Source organism: Sminthopsis crassicaudata, chromosome 2 (assembly GCF_048593235.1).
Source record: "Sminthopsis crassicaudata isolate SCR6 chromosome 2, ASM4859323v1, whole genome shotgun sequence".
NCBI classification, from domain to species: Eukaryota; Metazoa; Chordata; class Mammalia; order Dasyuromorphia; family Dasyuridae; genus Sminthopsis; species Sminthopsis crassicaudata.
Window position 1 is genome coordinate 36,667,923 of NC_133618.1, and position 18,707 is coordinate 36,686,629.

At 34.2% G+C, this 18,707-nt stretch overlaps 1 protein-coding gene across 8 annotated transcripts in view; it reads right to left on the reverse strand.

Moving 5' to 3' along the window:
* Positions 1 to 182: 182 nt before the first annotated feature.
* LOC141554155 (uncharacterized) overlaps positions 183 to 18,707 on the reverse strand; it is a 37,472-nt gene continuing 18,947 nt past the window's right edge. For all 8 annotated transcript variants that reach the window (XM_074285755.1, XM_074285753.1, XM_074285759.1 and 5 more), the window contains exon 6: positions 183 to 11,295. In XM_074285755.1, coding sequence (XP_074141856.1) covers positions 8,729 to 11,295 — 2,567 coding nt within the window. In that variant the 3' untranslated portion in view covers positions 183 to 8,728. The remainder of the gene's footprint in view (positions 11,296 to 18,707) is intronic.

Sequence of the window (18,707 nt, forward strand, 5' to 3'; positions counted from 1 at the left end):
GCTGATTATATCTTGGAAGAAAAATAGGTGCAAGGATTACAAAACACACTATATATGGTTTTTTCACAGGATTCTTTCAAGATAAAGGGCCAGTTTCTCTAGGCCTTTAAAGTTTCTCTTAAATTTTTTAAATTAATTTTTTAATCATGAACTTAAGACTCATACATAAAAACACAAACACATTTCAATCTACAAGTATTTATTAAACATCTACTGTGTGCTAGGCACTGAGTATACAAATACAAAGAAACAATCCCTACTCACTAGGAGCTTACATGTTAATGGTGGAGACAAGTACATATATAAATGTATACAATATAAATAAAAACTGAATAAATACAAATATATACAGAATAGTTAAATATAAGGTAGTGAAGGAGGGAGGGTTCTAGCAGTTAGGGAGCAGGAAAGGCTTCATGCAGAAGATGCTGTTTCGGTGGCGTCTTAAAGGAAGATGACTCTATGTAGGAGAGAGAAGGGGGGGAATGCATTCCAGGCGTGTGGGCCAACCAGAGCCAAAGCTGGGGAGATGAGATGGGACGTCCTGTGGGAGAAGCTGTGGCCCACCAGCTGAACTACAAAGCGCGAGGGAAAATAACACCAAGAAGGCCGAAAGATTGGTAGGGAAGCAGACGAGTATGGGGTCTTAAAAGCTAAACAAACAGAAGAATATATTTGATCCTAGAAAAAATAAGAAGTCACTAGAGCCATAGGATCAGATCTATTCTTAAGGAAAATCATTTTTTCATCCCAATGTGCAAATGGACCACAGTGGAGAATAATCTGAGGAAGGGATATCAATTAGGTTGTTGTAATAATCTAGGCAATAATTTAAGGTAGAAGTTGAGTGAATAGAGAAAAGGTTGGATGTGAGTGAAATGCTTATAAAGGCTGAAAAATGCACATGTGGTCTAAGGGAGAGCAAGGAGCCATGGCTAATGCCATAGTTATGAATCCAGTAGACTAGCCCTAGACAGATACAGGAAAGTTTGGAAGACAAAAAAAGGGAATTTATTCTTGGTCATGTTGACTTTTAAAAGCCTCCAGAACATTCTTTTAGAACTTTTAGATCTGTGCCAAGTAAATCTCATGATTACTGCTTTTTGGTATAATAGTTTGAAATCTAATACTACAAGACTGCTTCCTTTCCATTTTCCCTCCCATCATTTCTCTTCAATCTTGACCTTTTGTTCTTCCAGTTGAATTGCATCTTTTTTTTTCTAGCTTTGACTCTTCTGGTAGTTTAGCTGGTGTGGCACTGAATAAGCAGTCATTTAGGCAGTATTGTCTTTACTATTGGCACACCCTACCCATGAGGAATTAACATTTCTCCAATTATGTCTGTCTAGTTTTGTCAAATGTTTTGTAGTTGCATTCCTGTTATCCTCATGTGTCTCAGCACAGGAACTTCCAAAAATCTTATACACCCTTGTTATTTTGAATAGAATTTCTTTATCCAGGCCTGATGGACTTTGTCAGCAATATACAGAAATGCTGATGATTTCTGTGATTCAAATCCTGAAACCTCATTTAGGCTATTAATTTTTCCACTCATTTTTTGCTGATTCTTTTGAGTTCTCTAGATAACCACATCATCTCTAAAAGATGGTCACTGTTTTTTCTTTTTCTATGTTTACTCCTTCAAATTCTCAACTTGATTAAAAAAAAAGTCAATGAATGGAAGATTTAGTACATAATATACAAAAACAAATACAATGTTTGATAAACCTAAAGACCCCAACTCCAAGAGGAAAGGCTCACTGATAACAACTACTGAGAAAGCAATCTTGTAAAAAATAGGCTAGATCAATATCTTTAAGCTCTAAATGGACATATAGAGTTTAGATATAAAAAGTCCCATCATAAACAAATTAGAGGATGAATGAAGAAAATATTCTTTAGAGCTTTGGGTAAGGGAAGAATTCATGACTATATAAGCAATGGAAAGAATAATATAAGATTAAATGGATAGTTCTGATGCTTAAAAAAATAGTTTTTACATAAATGAAACTAAGGTGATTAAAACTATAAGGAAAGCAATGGGGAAAATATTTGAAATTTCACTAATAAAAATCACATATTCAAGATGTATAAGGAACTGCTTCAAATTTAATAAGAACAAGAGTCACTTCCCAATAGATGAATGGTTAAAGAATATGAACAGGCAGTTTTCAAAGAAAGAAATTTAACTTGCCATATTAAAAATATGCTTCAAATTATTAATAGAGAAATACAATTTAAAACAACTCTGGTTATATCTTATATCCATCAGACTGGCAAAGATGACACCCCCAAAAAAGACAGTTATTGGAGTAACTACAGGAAAACGGTAATGTTAATTCTTTGTTAGTGGAGGTTTAAATTTGCCCAGCCATAAAAAACAAGTTGGAACTATTCCCAAGAAGTTATTAAATTCTGCATATAATTTTTCCTGCATTTAGTTTTATTCTGCACTTAATAAACTAAATCAATTAAAATCAGCACTTCAGTAAACATAAAACAGAAAGGGTTATACATAAAACTAAACTTTTACTATACACAGCTTTCTTTTCATTTTAATTATATAATAAATTCAGCATATGTTACTTTCAGAGTTGTTCTGCTTGTGATTCTTCTGGCTTTCCTCCTGTTTCCTTCTATACATTTTAAACATGTTTCAATGACCCCTTTTTCATGGCAGTGGGGAACAGCCCTACCCTTAGTTCCCCCACTCCACTGAGAAAAAACTAAAAACAAAAATCTTTTTTTTTTTTTAATTGTGCATGCCCTTTGATTCATTCCTACCACTATTAAGCCAATACCCTAAAGAGATAAAAGAAAGAGAAAAAAGTCCCATATGTACAAAAATACTTATACTAGCTCTTTTTGTAGTAGTGGCAAAGAATTGGAAATTAAAGGCATGCTCATCAACTGAAGAAGAAGGTGAATTACAATATATGAATGTAATGGATTATTGCACTGTAAAGAAATGATTCAAGGGATGGTTTCAGAGAAATCAGGGAAATACAAATTGGTAAGAGTAAACTGAACCAGGAGAACAATTTATACAACCACAACATTATAAAGACAATTCTGAAAGACTTATCAATGCAATGACAAACCACAATTCCAGAGGAACAATGACAAAGCATCATACCCACCTCAATTAAACAAATAATGGATTCAAGTTACAGAATCAGATATATATATTTTTAGAAATGGCCAAAGAGGGAGCTTGCTTAACTATGTACATGTTACAAAAGGTTTTTGTTTTTCTTTTCAAGAGAGATGGAGATGGGTTGGGAGCAGGGAACAGGAAGGGAAAAGAATTTACCAAAAAAGGAAAATAAAACATTTCCAAACGCAATTGCTATGTAGTGTGTGTGTGTGTGTGTGTGTGTGTGTGTGTAAAACAAATATTTAATATGCAAAAATGAAAAAAGGATTGTATTTGAAGTTGTGTTTGTTTAGAAAAAAAGTATATTGAATTTAACCAGGTCTGAACCTGGCTCCATTCTTGTATTTTTAAATGTTTCATTGCTATTGTTTTCTTTCATTTTAATTTTGTATCTGTGTCACTATCCAAGGCATCCCAAGCACCCTTTCTAGGTAACAAGCATAGCGAAACACAACAAACCAACTCATTGGCCATGTCTGAAAATGTCTCATTCCACCACATTTCTAATCCAGCAGCTTTCTGGTGGGTGATGAGGCAAAAGAGCAGCATGGGCGAGTGCTAGGCAATAGTTCCCATGGGCTGGCCGAGGCCTTGGGGCACACATGGAATACCAATAGGGCAAACCACTAGGCAGGGATACAGCTCAAAATTCAAGTTACAAGGGAAGGAAGACTTCTGGACAGTTCTCTGCCACAAAGGAAGCAAAACCAGAAAGGTTTCAAGTGTAACAGAAGGCATTGTACTTGTGACAGTGGTGGCCCTTTGGGTACTTGAACAATAGCTCATTTCCATGAAGAAAAAAAGGGGGAAAGGAGTTGAGCAAGAGACCAGAACTCACCAAAATCAGATTAGAATACATCTTTGACCTGTGCTTGGCAACTGTATCCTTATCAAATAAATCTCTTCTATAAGTCATTCCTTCAGGGAGTTCAGTCATTTATGCTACTCTGTTATTCCCTATGTTGAGGACAGCTTCGAGCAGCCTCCTAACACAGCTTTCATCATCTATCTTCTGAAGTCATGATTAGTCACTGCATTTGCCATTAATAACCAAAAAAAGCAAGATTATATTAATACAGAAAAAGATTTTGATTAAAATACAACACTGTCTCATTAGAACACTGAAAAACCCTAACAATAAGTGGATCTTTTCTTTTTGAGTATAAAACTTAGAACTAACATCATCTGTAACAGAGAAACACCAGGGGATTTTATGATTAATCAGAAGCAAAAATTGTTAACAACAATTCTATAGTTCCAGAAATGCTAGCTATAACAAAAAGACAAGAAAAAGAAATCAGGAAAATTACATATAGAGAAGAAACAAAATATAATTATTTGTAGATGACATTATTTAAAGATTAAAAATTCAACATAAAATTGAAACAATAACTTCAGTCAAAAGGCAGGACTTAAAAATCACAAAAACTGTCAGCTTTTCTGTACATTAACAAAATTCAGGAGAATAAGAAAAGGATTTCCAGTCAAAATAATTACATCTGGGATTCTCCCTACCACGTCTCATTCAAGACTTCCATGACAAAAGGTAGACTTCAATGGAGAAGATAGTAACTGTTCATAGTTGTATTCCTCGACCAGCCTTTTTCACGCTGATACAAACACCAGTATTTGCATTCGGCTGGGAGATTGCAAAACATCATTTTGTACCAGTAACTTCTGCTGCTCTTTGGCTGTCTTAATCATTTAAGATGAACTGGCCAGGATTCATATGTTTGAGTTGAAGAACATTCTTTTCTCAACTCAAGTTGTTTCTGAAGCAACTTGTCTTTAGTACATATTAAAGACCTCCAGTGAACTCAAATGGAGGCACTCACAGGAAGGGACACCTCTGATGTGCTGATATTCATAATTAAAGAGAGCATATAGTAGGTGACACTGGAAGATGGCAATTACCTCAGGATGGGCAAACTCCTCATTTTGAATTCGAATAAGCCCAAGAATGACCTTGACAACACTATTCTTAGAAGCATAAGCACAAAGTCTTTTACAGAAGTTTTACAAGAGGAAAATACCTACCGAACTTTTACCATGCAACTCTATGAAACTGCAAATGACTATGTTTCAAAGAAAACTAGTACCTTATAAACAACAGTAGTTTAATAAGCACTTGCTCTGTAGAGGACTAGGGATACAATTAAAATAAAATATGCTGGCCCTCAAGTAGCTTACATTCTTAAAAAAAAAATTATTCTAAAGTTAATGGATACCAAAAAGAAATAGAATATTTCATTAGCAAAGTAGAAAAGAAAAATTAGATATGTGAAAATATGAATGTCTATTATACAGTTTGCTTTTCTAAAAAAAGTATACAATAAATTCAACATTTTACTTTCAGAGCTACTCTGCTTGTCTATTTTCTTCTGAATAGCCTTTCTCTTCTGAGAATTAAAAAAAAATACTGCAATGAGTCTCTTTTTTTCTTTTCTTAGCAAGATCCCTTCTCCCCCAATACCAAAAAAAAAACATAATCTTTGTAACAAATGAGCATTGTCAAGTAAAATAAATCTACCATTTGCCATATCCAAAAACATATCCACTTGTATGCACCTTATATCAATCACTCCTTTCAGAAGATGGACAGCATACTCCCTTATCAGTCCTCTGGAGATGTGATTGTTTACGTCATTTATCAGAGTTCTTAAATCTTTCAAAATGAAAAAGATGAATTCTTAACATGTAAGTAAAAAAAAAAATCATTAAAATAAATCTTATCTAAAACAAAAAATTCTTCTATTCAGGAAAAGTCTCCCAAAACAGGGGTTGCACTTTGCAATGTAATTAAGTGATAATAAGAAAATAAATGAGACTAACAATAATAACCATAACAAAAATAATGATGCTGACATAATCCATTTATCAGCCTCACTGATAAAAGTAAATTTTTATCCATCAATAATGCCTCAAAACTGTGAGGTGGGTCACAGCAATCAAAATAAGGCACAACAACAACAACAAAAAAAGGTTGTCCAAAACACCCAGCTACTTTTCAGCAGCTCATGCAAAAAAATAACTGTTATTGTGAACTAATAGGAAGTGCTTATTTATCTGGATGATCTCTAATTAAAAGACAAGGACATAAGAGTACCAAAAAACCACTGGCTTACATGTGTGAGCAGTTAAGTACAGAACCTCTGTCACATATGTGGGTTACATTGTACTATAACAGGAAATTTCTCTCTGAAAGAAACAGATATTACTGTAGCTGGGAGCAAAATCTCACATGACCTCTTCAGAACTGAATAAATTATAATTTCATTTAATGACAACTTTTTCCAGTCAATTTGAGACATCATGTTCAATAAAGTAGTACAGGGATCTGTGATGACCCCTGGGCTACATGAGTTTTGTTAATGGTTTAGAAGACAAAACTATTAGAAACCATAACAAAAACCCAAAAAGATCAATGATACTTTGAACCAAATGATCAAGATTCCAAAAACAACAAAAACAAAAACTTAATGTGTTAGAATATTAGTTCAAATTAAGATGACATTTTATAGTAACATGTAAATAAAATCTTACACCTGAGTACAAAGGAGAAACAGTACAGCTAGAGTGCAGTTAATTTGAAACATATGTAAAGATCTGTGTGGAATATAGACTTACAAAGAGTCAAGTATCATGAAAGAATAGCCCAAAAATGCTAATTCAGTCTTAGGCTATGTGAAGAGAAGTATAATCATCAAAATGAAGGAGATACTGCCATACTGTTAACACTGTCCAGACCAAATCTAGAGCAGGGATTCTTAAGTGAGGGACCACAAATAGGCTTCAGGAGGGCTGGGAACATGGATGGAAAAAATATTTTGATAATTCTACTTCAATGAGATAAATTTTCTTCATAATCCTAAGTATTTTATCTTCCACATTTTAAAAACATTATTTTGAGAAGAGGTTCACAGGTTTCACCAGACTGCCAATGGGGTTTGTATAACCAAAAAAACTAATAATTCCTAATCTAATTATCTTATCTTAAATATATCTTTCATCTCTGGATTATTCACCCTGAGAAATAAGCTGCTCTGACTCACAGAGCATCACACAGCCCTCTATATTTAGCTGCCTTAGTCACATTTCATATTCCACAATAGTTAGTATGCCATCCTCACTGCCACCATATGCATACCCTTGTCCCCATATTCCTCACTGCCTGTTTTTCCAGCTCAGGAACCATGTTGAAAATTAAATTAATACTGTTACTGCTACTACCAAAAACCATGTCAATTTCTCTATGGCTCCATTCACCCTTCTTGTGATTTCTCAATTTTCCTGGGAAAACATTCCTCTATGCTGCGTGATTTTAACCAATTAGAATGTAAGCTCCTTAAAGGCAGGGGCTGTCTCATTTTCACATTTGTATTTCCAGCACTTAGTATGTTTGCCATTTCTTCATTCTGGGAACATCTTAGTATTATCTGAGGGAATATGCTGTAATGAGCAACCAGGAAGGTGAAGGGCCTTTATTTCAAGACCAACTCATAAGAATAAGAGGAAAGAACTAAAGATGTTTCACCTGAAGAAAAAACTTCAGGGGTGGTGGTGATAGATGAATGACATAACTATCTTCAAATATCTTTCATACCATCTGTGGAAATTAAGCTTGTTTTTTCAGCTGCAGGTGAAACTAGGAGGAATAGGGAAAAGTTGCTTTTTAAAAAATGTGTCAAAAGAGTATAAATTTATTAATAATTAGCCCTATCCAAAAAATGGAGTCAATTTCCTTGGGAGGCAGCAAGTTCTCCTTCTTTTAAAATCTTAAAAGAAATTCCAAATGGTAATCTGAAATGTTGTAGGGGCAATTTTGTTTGAAGGCTGAACTTGATGGCTTCTAAAAATGCTTTCCAACTTTGAGATTCTGTGACTAGCATTTTCCAAAGTTTTTCCCCTCCATCATATATTTGCGCAGTTAAATTCCAGCATGGCATCTGGGATGAGGCATGATCTATTCATTACATTTATGGAGATCCTCACCAGTATGAATTAGCTTATGCTCTGTGAGTTATTTCCGCTAGACGAAGGCTTTCCCAATTTTTTTAAATTACCCACCATAATGATGTTATGATGTATAAAAAAAGGTCTGACTTGGCCTGAAGGCTTTCATTACATCCAAAGGATTTCTCTCTCCAGTATGAAGTCTCTTGTGATCCTCACTTTCTACTTTTTAAAAGTTTACTCATATTCATTACACTATGTCCTTGCCTTCAGTATAAATTTTCTGATGTACAATGTTTTTTTTCCTCATGAAACCTTTTTCATATTCTGTACATTCATGTTTTGTCCAGCTTTAAGTCTCATGTTTCTTAAAGTTTATATAACTTTTTTTTTAAAATCCCACTCATTACATGAAAAAGATTTCTCAAATATGTATATTACTTTCCCTTCCGGCTGAAGGTTTTCCCATTCATTTGAATCATAGGGTTTATGCCCATTATGAATCCCATGCTTCCAATGAACTATGTGAGGTTTTCTCAAATTCACTATATTTTAAGGGTCTGTAAGTATTGAATTATAATTGTTTAAGCTCTGACTATAGGCTAGTGCCCCTTCAATTTATTCAAAGTGTTTCTCTCCCCTACAAGTTTTGTGATGCTTATTAAGGCTTCCCTTTTGGCTGAAGGCTTTCCCACAATGGATACATTTATAGGGTTTTTCTCCAGTATGAACTCTCTTATGTGAATTAAGGTTTGTCTTTTGGCTGAAAGCTTTCCCACATTCATTACATTCAAATGGTTTTTCTCCGGTATGAATTCTCTCATGTTGTAAAAGAGAAAAGCTATTCCTGAAGCCTTTCCCACATTCCATACATTCAAAGGGCTTCTTTCTAGAATGAATTATCTTATGCATTTTAAGATTTCCCTTTTGGCTGAAGGCTTTCCCACACTCATTACATTCATAGGGCTTCTCTCCAGTATGGCTTCTCTGATGTCTCAAAAGGACCGAGATGTGTCTGAAGCCTTTCCCACATACATTACATTCAAAGGGTTTCTCTCCACTATGAATTCTCTCATGTTGTAAAAGGTAAAAGTTATTACTGAAGCCTTTGCCACAAACACTACATGAATATGGTTTTACTCCAGCATGCATTCTCTTATGTGAATTAAGGCTTGCCTTTTGGCTGAAAGCCTTTCCACATTCATTACATGAATATGGTTTCACTCCAGTATGAATTCTTTTATGTGAATTAAGGCTGGCCTTTTGGCTGAATGCTTTCCCACATTCATTACATACATAGGGTTTCTCTCCAGTATGAATTCTTTTATGTGAATTAAGGTTTGTCTTTTGTCTGAAGGTTTTTCCACATTCGTTACATTCATAGGGTTTCTCTCCAGTATGGATTCTCTCATGCTGTAAGAGAGAAAAGCTATTCCTGAAGCCTTTCCCACATTCTGTACATTCAAAGGGCTTCTTTTTAGAATGAATTATCTTATGCATTTTAAGGTTTCCCTTTTGGCTGAAAGCTTTCCCACATTCATTACATTCATAAGGTTTCTCTCCAGTATGAGTTCTCTGATGTCGCAAAAGGATTGAGATGTACCTGAAACCTTTCCCACATTCAATACATTCAAAGGGTTTCTCTCCAGTATGAATTCTCTCATGTTGTAAAAGATAAAAGCTATTTCCAAAAGCTTTCCCACATTCATCACACGAATATGCTTTTTCTCCTGTATGAATCCTTTTATGTGAATTAAGGTTTGTTTTTTGGCTGAAGGCCTTTCCACATTCATTACACACATAAGGTTTTTCTCCAGTATGAATTCTCTCATGTTGTGAAAGGGAAAAGCTATTCCTGAAGCCTTTCCCACATTCCATACACTCAAAGGGCTTCTTTCTAGTGTGAATTATCTTATGCATTTTAAGATTTCCCTTTTGGCTGAAGGCTTTTCCACATTCATTGCACTCGTAAGGTTTCTCTCCAGTGTGACTTCTATAATGCCTCAAAAGCACTGAAATATGTCTGAAGCCTTTCCCACATTCATTGCATTCAAAGGGTTTCTGTCCAATATGAATTCTCTCATGTTGTAAAAGGTGAAAAGTATTTCTGAAGCTGTTTCCACATTCAATACATTCAAAGGGCTTCTTCTGAGTATGAGTTACCATATGCATTTTAAGATTTCCCTTTTGACTAAAGGTCTTTCCACATTCACTACATGAATATGGTTTCACTCCAGTATGAATTCTCTTATGTGAATTAAGGCTGGCCTTTTGGCTAAATGCTTTCCCACACTCATTGCATACATAGGGCTTTTCTCCAGTATGAATCCTCTTATGTGAATTAAGGTTTGCCTTTTGACTAAAAGCTTTCCCACATTCATTACAGTCAAAGGGTTTCTCTCCTGTATGAACTCTCTCATGTTGTAAAAGGGAAAAGCTATTCCGGAAACCTTTTCCACATTCCATACATTCAAAAGGCTTATTTCTGGAATGAATTATCTTATGCATTTTAAGGTTTCCCTTTTGGCTGAAGGCTTTTCCACATTCATTACATATATAAGGTTTTTCTCCAGTATGACTTGTCTGATGTCTTAAAAGAACTGATCGGTGCTTGAAGCCTTTACCACATTCATTACACTCAAAGGACTTTTTTCCATTATGAACTACCTCATGGATTTTTAGGCTTCCCTGCTGTGTGAAGGCTCTCCCATATTTATTAATTAAGTAAGGTCTCTCACCATAGTGAGCTCTCTTCTGTTCATATAGGCTTCCTTTCTTTCTAAAGCTTTTTCCAAATTCATTACATCTATAGAGTACATCTCCAGTATGATTTTTCTCATGTTGCCCTAAGAAGTATTTACTGCTGAAAACTTTGACACATAAATTACATTTATATGGTTTATCTTCAGTGTGAATTCTTTGATGTTCAGCTAGGAAAGCTTCCCCATATTCATTATATTCAAATGGATTCTTGGCAGTAAGAAATATTGTATGTATTTTTAGGTGTTGATTCTGACCGAAGACTTTCCCACAGTCATTACAGCCACAAGGTGTACCTCCAGTATGTATTTTTTGATCTTGATCTAGATCATTTTTACTGTTGAAGGCTTTCCCACATTCATTAAATTCAAGTGGTTTCTCTTCAGTATGAAGTCTTCCAAATACATTATATTCATGAAGAAAATCTGGGGGAAAAAAGGGGGTCAATATTCAATGCTCTATGATGAAAGCAAAATGGAAAGGCTTCAAGGTGAAAATAAAGAAAAGAATGCTGGAAAAACTCAGCAGTATCCTTGTTAGAATGTAGAAGACTGAGAACACAAGAAAGGGAAGAAAGACCCTTGATGGTGAGAAACAAGCAAGATATGTCTCTTTCAAAATAATGAGAATCATGACCTATGATGCTGGCACAGTTCCTTGTATCCCAAATTACCATGATACAGATTAATGGGTGAGACCACCCACTAAGGGTCCAAGGAAGAAAAGACCTGAGATATTAGTTACAGACTTCCTTTTCATGGTATAAAGTTAGCTATTTATCAGTAATATTAAATATAGTGATATCTCTTGACTTCCAGGCAATGAATCTGAAAAGTGACACACTTACAAAACTTGATGATTACTACCTAATTCTGTTGACTCATGAAGAGATTAATGGGATTTCCTACATAGTATCACAAGGAATTATGAAGTCCCGAGCAAAACTGAAGTCTCTAGGAATAAAAGTAGTGTTTTTATTCATCTTACTATTAAAAAAAAAAAAAAGGCAGGAAAGTAAAAGAAAAAATAGATTTTGGAAAAGAAAATCTGGTTATGAAGGTAGAAATAGAACTGTCCTTCTACTTCTGGAATAGATTCAAGTACTGTAATGACTAGATCCTGATCATGGATTTGATGAACTGTAAAGCTGACAATAGAAATCTTGGTCTCAGATATGTGTATGTGTATATATATTCAGAATTAGTTATAAGCAAGAGAAACAAAAGGACCTGCTGCATAAACATTAACTTGATTTTTCAGGTTAAAGATAAATCTTTCTCAAAAAAATGGAATAATGGTGTTATAAATTATAAACCAACAAACTTTCCTTCAATTCCTGCTGAAATTTTAAGGTATTGGATTAAAGGCAGAGTTACTGAAAATCTGGAAAAGGAAAAAGTCAGCATGGACTAATCAAGAAAAAATTCTGGAATATCTGCAACCAGAGAGAGGATTGTGGGAACTGAGTATAGATTACAACCTAGTATTTTCACTCTTTTTATTGTTGTTGGCTTGCATTTTTATAGAGAGCCACAGATAGTGGGGGAACTGAGTAAAGTATAAGGACTTAAGACCAGAGGGAATCTGCTGACAATATCTCTGGTTTGGTTCCCAATCTCCCCTTGGGGCATCTCACCCTTCCTGAGAAGTCAAGGGGAGGGAGGGGGCGTGACCACCTGTGTTCTACTTGAAGCAAGGGATACTTAGAGTAAAGAAGCATTTACATATCATTTTTTCCCTTTTTGATCAGATTTTTCTTGTGCAACATATTTGTGGAAATATATGCATAAGTATTGCACATGTTTTAACACATATTGGATTACTTGCCATCTAGGGGAAGGGGTGGGGGGGAATGGAGGGAAAAAATCTGGAACACAAGGCTTTGCGAGGGAGAGTGATGAAAATTATTCATGCATATGCTTTGAAAATAAAAAGCTTTAATAAAAAAAAACATCCTAGAATATTAACTTAATTTCTTTCCTAACTGTATTAGACCAATGAGAGTCATAGTAGATAGAACAGATGCCTCAAAATCAGAATGGCATTTAACTTCAGTGCCCTAAATAACTTTCTAAAATTATATGTTCTAGCAGTACAGATTGGTAACTGTTAGAACATATAATTTTCCTTCTGGGAAGCAATTTACATGTATGAAATTATGTTTGGACCAAAATAAAAAGAGTTAAGGTAAACACTACTGATGACTTGCCTGGACTTTTTTCCAAAGTATCAGAAGAAATCATTCATGTTATCTCTATGGCCAAGATGGACAAGACCATGGTAGGTAGATATAGAAGTCACTGAATGACTAAAACCTACTGATCTTCCTGCCAGTTTAAGAAACAATTATCTAGTGCAATGATGTCCAAAATCAGGTGTCCTCACCCCAAATGCTGTTCGTGACAATCTACTGAGTATGGAGCTGAATCGTGATTTCACTGGTATTACTCTCTCAACTCCCACACCTATACAAATTTGTCAATCAATACACAAGCCTTTCTCTGTAACTTCTAGTATCAGAAAGCTTCCAAGGCTCCTGGGAGGTTAAGTAACTTAATTAGCATTCCAGAGCTAATGTGTCAGAAGCATAATTTGAACTCACACTTTCTTGGGTCAGCAGCAAGTTCTTTTATCTTTTATCACCATCCCACCTCTGGGAAGGGAAATATTAAAATTTCTCTTTATACTAAGCTTTACAAATATTCAATATGCACACTGATAGTAGTGTCCTCACACAGCATCAACTTCAAATGGTATATGTTACATACAGGACATCTTGGGAAGAATACTTTCATTCATTTGTTTGAGATCAATATAATTCAGTGTACTGCAGTCTATGTATGCTCAGTTGAAATTAATTTACAGATTAAATGATTAAGGTTTTTACTAAACTCACAAAACAAATATCTTCAAAATATTCCTGCAAAGATATTATTACTAAAAGATAATATTAATAATGTGAAGATAAGTGACCAATAAGAAAATTAATAATGTGACATCTATATTCCTTGAATAAGCTCTTCGAGTCACATTATGAAGCAAATGTTAAAAATTAAATCTGACAGTCACTCCAAAAACTTATAAACTATCAAGATTGTGTAAAATATGGAATAACAAGGAAGATTAATGAATTGAATATATCTCTGAAAAGGAGAAAGTCAACATTAATAACAAATTTGAAAATACTATCATATTTACAAATTCAGTGTTATCCCAAAATGTCAATGGTATACTTTACAAATCTAAACAAAATTACAAAATTCATTTGTAGGAATAAAAGAACTAGAATTTTAAGAAAAATAAGGAAAGTGGAAATGAAGAAGAAACGGCACTTCTTGACCTAAGCCTGATTTATAAAGAAGCAATAAAAAAAGCCACTGATACTGGTTAAAAAATAGAAAAGAATATCAATGTTAAAGACTACATAAGGATGACACACAAATAACTAAGTGTTCAGTAAATCTAAAAACACAAATTACCTAACAATTGTAACTCACTTTGAAAACTAGAAAGTAGTTTGGCAGAAATCAAGTGTAGAACAACAGCTGACATAACATTCCATAATCAATTCAAAATAAATACATGATCTGATTAAAGATCATCGCATAAAAAAAAAAATTTAAGATAAGCATATCACAAAACTTTCACAATTAATGATAAAGGAGAATTCTTAATTTGTAATTGTCTTAAATATAGACAATTACAAAAGATGAAATAGATTATTCTGACTATATGAAATCAATAAGCTATGAAAGGAATAAAATTAACACAATGAGGATAAAAAGAGAAATCATCTATTGTGTCAAATATGTCCAACAAGGGACTGATTTCCAAGACATATAGATAACTAAAAGAAATACATAAGACCAAAAGCCAAGCCCCAGTGGATAAATTATTTAAATACATGAACAAGCTTTTCTTAAAAATAAGTGTATATTGTAAACAATCATATGAAGAAATACTCCAAATCATTAATAAGATAAAGGGAAAAAATGTTTTTACTCCTAAGTTTTCACTCAGAAAACTGATAAAGATGACAAAAGATTAAAAGTCAATATGCAAAGAATTATGGAAAAACTGGCACACTAATGGAATGTTTGATGAATCTGTGTATTATGCAAAAGAAATGATTAGAATGTCCATACATTCTGACCCAGATATTCCTCTCCTAAGTATTTCCTCCAAGAAATTAGTGACAAAATTCAGGCCCTATACATACCAGAATATTTACAGCAGCACTTTTATACTACTTTTTGTGGTAGGAGAAAAAAAAAAAAAGAAAACAGAATAGGTGTAAATCAATTTGGGAATAGATAAACACATTGTGGTGGATTAACAATTTTTATTCTGGGCATGTATGAAGAGGTAGGCGATGATGCTCTTTTGCCCACAAATGCTTCTTCCAATCCCTCCCAAATTCTATTCCATGATTTTAATATACTTATTGACATTACTGTACTGACTCACTTTTGTCAAATGATGAGGTGTTACATACCCTATCCTAGCTGTTCTCTTACTTTCAATGCTGAGCTATATATCAATTCTCTCCCTAATTCTAACAAATTCACTCACATCTTCTCCATCCTTATAAATCCCTCATTTAATCCTACCATTCCCACTAATCAGAGTCCTCTACTTATCCTTCCCTTTGACTAACCTCCTTTAGAAAAGTTATCTAATTTGCCTCCACTTCCTTTCCAAACCCTTTGCAATCTGGCTATCCACCTCCTCATTTCACTTGAAACTGCCCCATCCAAAGAAAACCGCACCACTTCTCAGTAACTCCAACCTACTTTCACAAGCAAATGTCAGGTCTTTTTCAAAGTGCAAGATTTATCAGATCTTCTAATGCAACAAGAGCTGGGATCAGCTTCTCCTCTGTACGGCTTCCACTACAGCCAAAATCCTAAGCCCATGAAGATTCTGCCCTTCAGCTCACATAGCATCAGGCTGAGGACAACCACTATTTATTGTATTATTTATGTATTTCTTAATCATTTAACATGTATAAAACTTGGCTACCATTTTTTATTAAGTTCCTCTTTTTTTATGTATTATTGATGACATTTTTGAATGTTGTATCTCTAACCCTCCTTAAGTCCTGTGGTTTTCATTGCATGATATTACACAATGTAGTACTTTTGGGGAACACTTATGTCAACCTTTAAGAGAACTGATTGTACTCTCATCTCTGTATTATTACATTACATTATGTCATATTATAATTATATTGTACTGACTGTACTATTATAATTGTATGTATATTAAAGTACCATTATTATAATTATATTATGCTAGTTTTTCAAGGAAGATATATTATTGATTACATGTATCACTCATACATGTCAAGGGGCAATTTTTCCCCCTCTAGATTATCTCACTTGGAAATCTCATCAGCTAACAGGGGACTATCTCTGTGCACCCAAACTTATAAATCCAGCCTTAATTTCTCTATTGAGCAGTAAACATCACCATCTGTCACTCAGGCAATTCAAAGTGGATACATAAAGGACAAAGGACTCAAGCCTGAACTAAATTAAAATATAAGTGAAAAATACTTTATAAAATAACAACCAAATAAAATAAAGCTAACATTCTATCTTAAAACTAAGTCAATACACAGTCCACAAGGATCTATGCACAAGGATTAGTGATCCCATTTCTCTGTGTTTGATATCACTTCTGTAGAAATCTCAACTTCAACACTTTGGAAACTAAACTCTCCTCTCTCTTCCAAAAAATTACACATATACACCAAACACCTTTTTTCTTCTTAACTTCCCTATTAAGGATACCACTATCTTCCTCAATTTCCTCTCACTGATCCACATGATCAATCCATGGCCAATCTCATTATTTCTCTCAGACAGAGCCACATCTGTCCACTCACATACTATTCTCATCCCCTCTCACCTGGATTGTTTCAGTAGTTTTCCAACTGCTCTACCTCCCTCAGGTCCCTTCTTACCGCAACACATCTTCTACTCATCTATGAAGTTGCTAATTATAAAATATAAGTCTTATCACATCACTCTCCTGCCCCATGAGCTTCGATGGGTTCATATTATCACCAGAAACAAAGTAAAAACCACATATTGTACACTTACAGCTTTTGTTGACCTGGTCTTTCCCCCTCTTCCTGATCTAATACTTGATACTCCTCCACCCACTTTACAAACCAGTCACATTGACCTACTGGCAGCTCTCCCCCCTTTATCTCCACCTTAATTTCCCTGGTTTCCTTCATAACTCAGCTCCAGTACAAAATCCTGTAGAAGCTCTTTCCCTGAGTTTACCTTATAACCACTCTGTATAAAATTTTGCACACTAATTACATGTTGTCTCCATCGTTAAGTCTCTCTAGGAAAGGGACCATTCCTGCCTCTTCTTTTAATCCTTCCAGCTTAGCCCAGCATCTGTAGCACAGTCAGCATGTAACAAATGCTTACTGACTGATGAATATAATAGAGTACTACTGTGCTATAAAAAAATAAAGACTAGAAGGAAGCATCGGGAGACTCATGAACTGATACAAATTGAAGTAAGCAGAACTATAAAAACAATATTCATAATTATAACAATGCAAATGGAAAGAATAACAACCAAATAAGCATAATTCAATGGCATGAAATTATAATGACCAAGTATGGCCCAAATTAGGGATTCAAGAAGACACTTCCCCAGCTCTTTTGCAAAAATGGGGGACTGTGAGTGTGGGATATTGTATACAATATTAAAGTTTTCTGATGTCTTAATGTAGGAGGACTTTTTCTTTCTTACTTTTTTCATACTTATAAGGCTGATGAAAATTTTGTATCTATATATGTAAAAATGTTGTTTCAATTAGGAACTTCTAAATCCAATGTTTAAAAAAATGATGTGTGACTTTGAATAATTCTCAAAAGATAAAAATGTATAAGCCATATTTGACCAATAAATTAAGTTTAAAAAAACTTTGAATAATTGGTGAATAGGACTAAAAAAGTAAGCATCATGATGAAGTACAATCAATGTAAGCATCATGATGAAGTACAATCAATGAAGCACTTTTATATTTGTACCTATGTATCTTTCTGCTTTATATTTCCTACACTTATTTCTGTATTATCCTCCTTCCACCCTTCCAGAAGGTCATAATAAAGATCTTTATTTAAAAAAGGAAATTCAGAAAAAATTCAGCAAAACAAATCAATAAATTGAAATAATTTTATTTTATGTGTGGTGATCCACAGCTATGGAAGTGTCTTCTCATTTATCTTCTTTGAGGGTCAAGACTGGTCTTTATGATTCTTGCAACGTTCTATTTCAATAGGCAATAGGCGCTTGCTCTCTCCATATATACTGTTATGGTTATTGTATCTCATTTTTCTGGCTCTGCTGACTTCATTTTTGCATCAGTTTATGTTAGCAATTCCCATGTTTCTCTATATTCATTATGCTTATCAGAAAGCACAAAATCATATTCATGCACCATCATTTGTTTATTCATTCCCCAATCAATAGGCAGCTACCAGTCCTCTGCTACCATAAATATTTTGGTGGAAAGGGACCCTTTCTTTTGGTTGATGAAATTTTAGAGTAAATACTTAGCAGTGGAATCTCTGGGTCTAAAGTGAAATCTGTCACCTTTTCTGCAAAATTCTAAATTGCTTTCCTAAAGGAAGGAAGTTTCACAGCTCTATCAACAATGCATCTCTGTGCCTGACTTTCCACAACTTTTCAAACATTGACTATCTTGGTCAACTTCCTGAGTAAGGGATGGAATCTAAGTTCTATTATTTGCATTTCTCAAATTATTAATGATTTAGAGTATTCTTTCATATAGCTATCAATATTC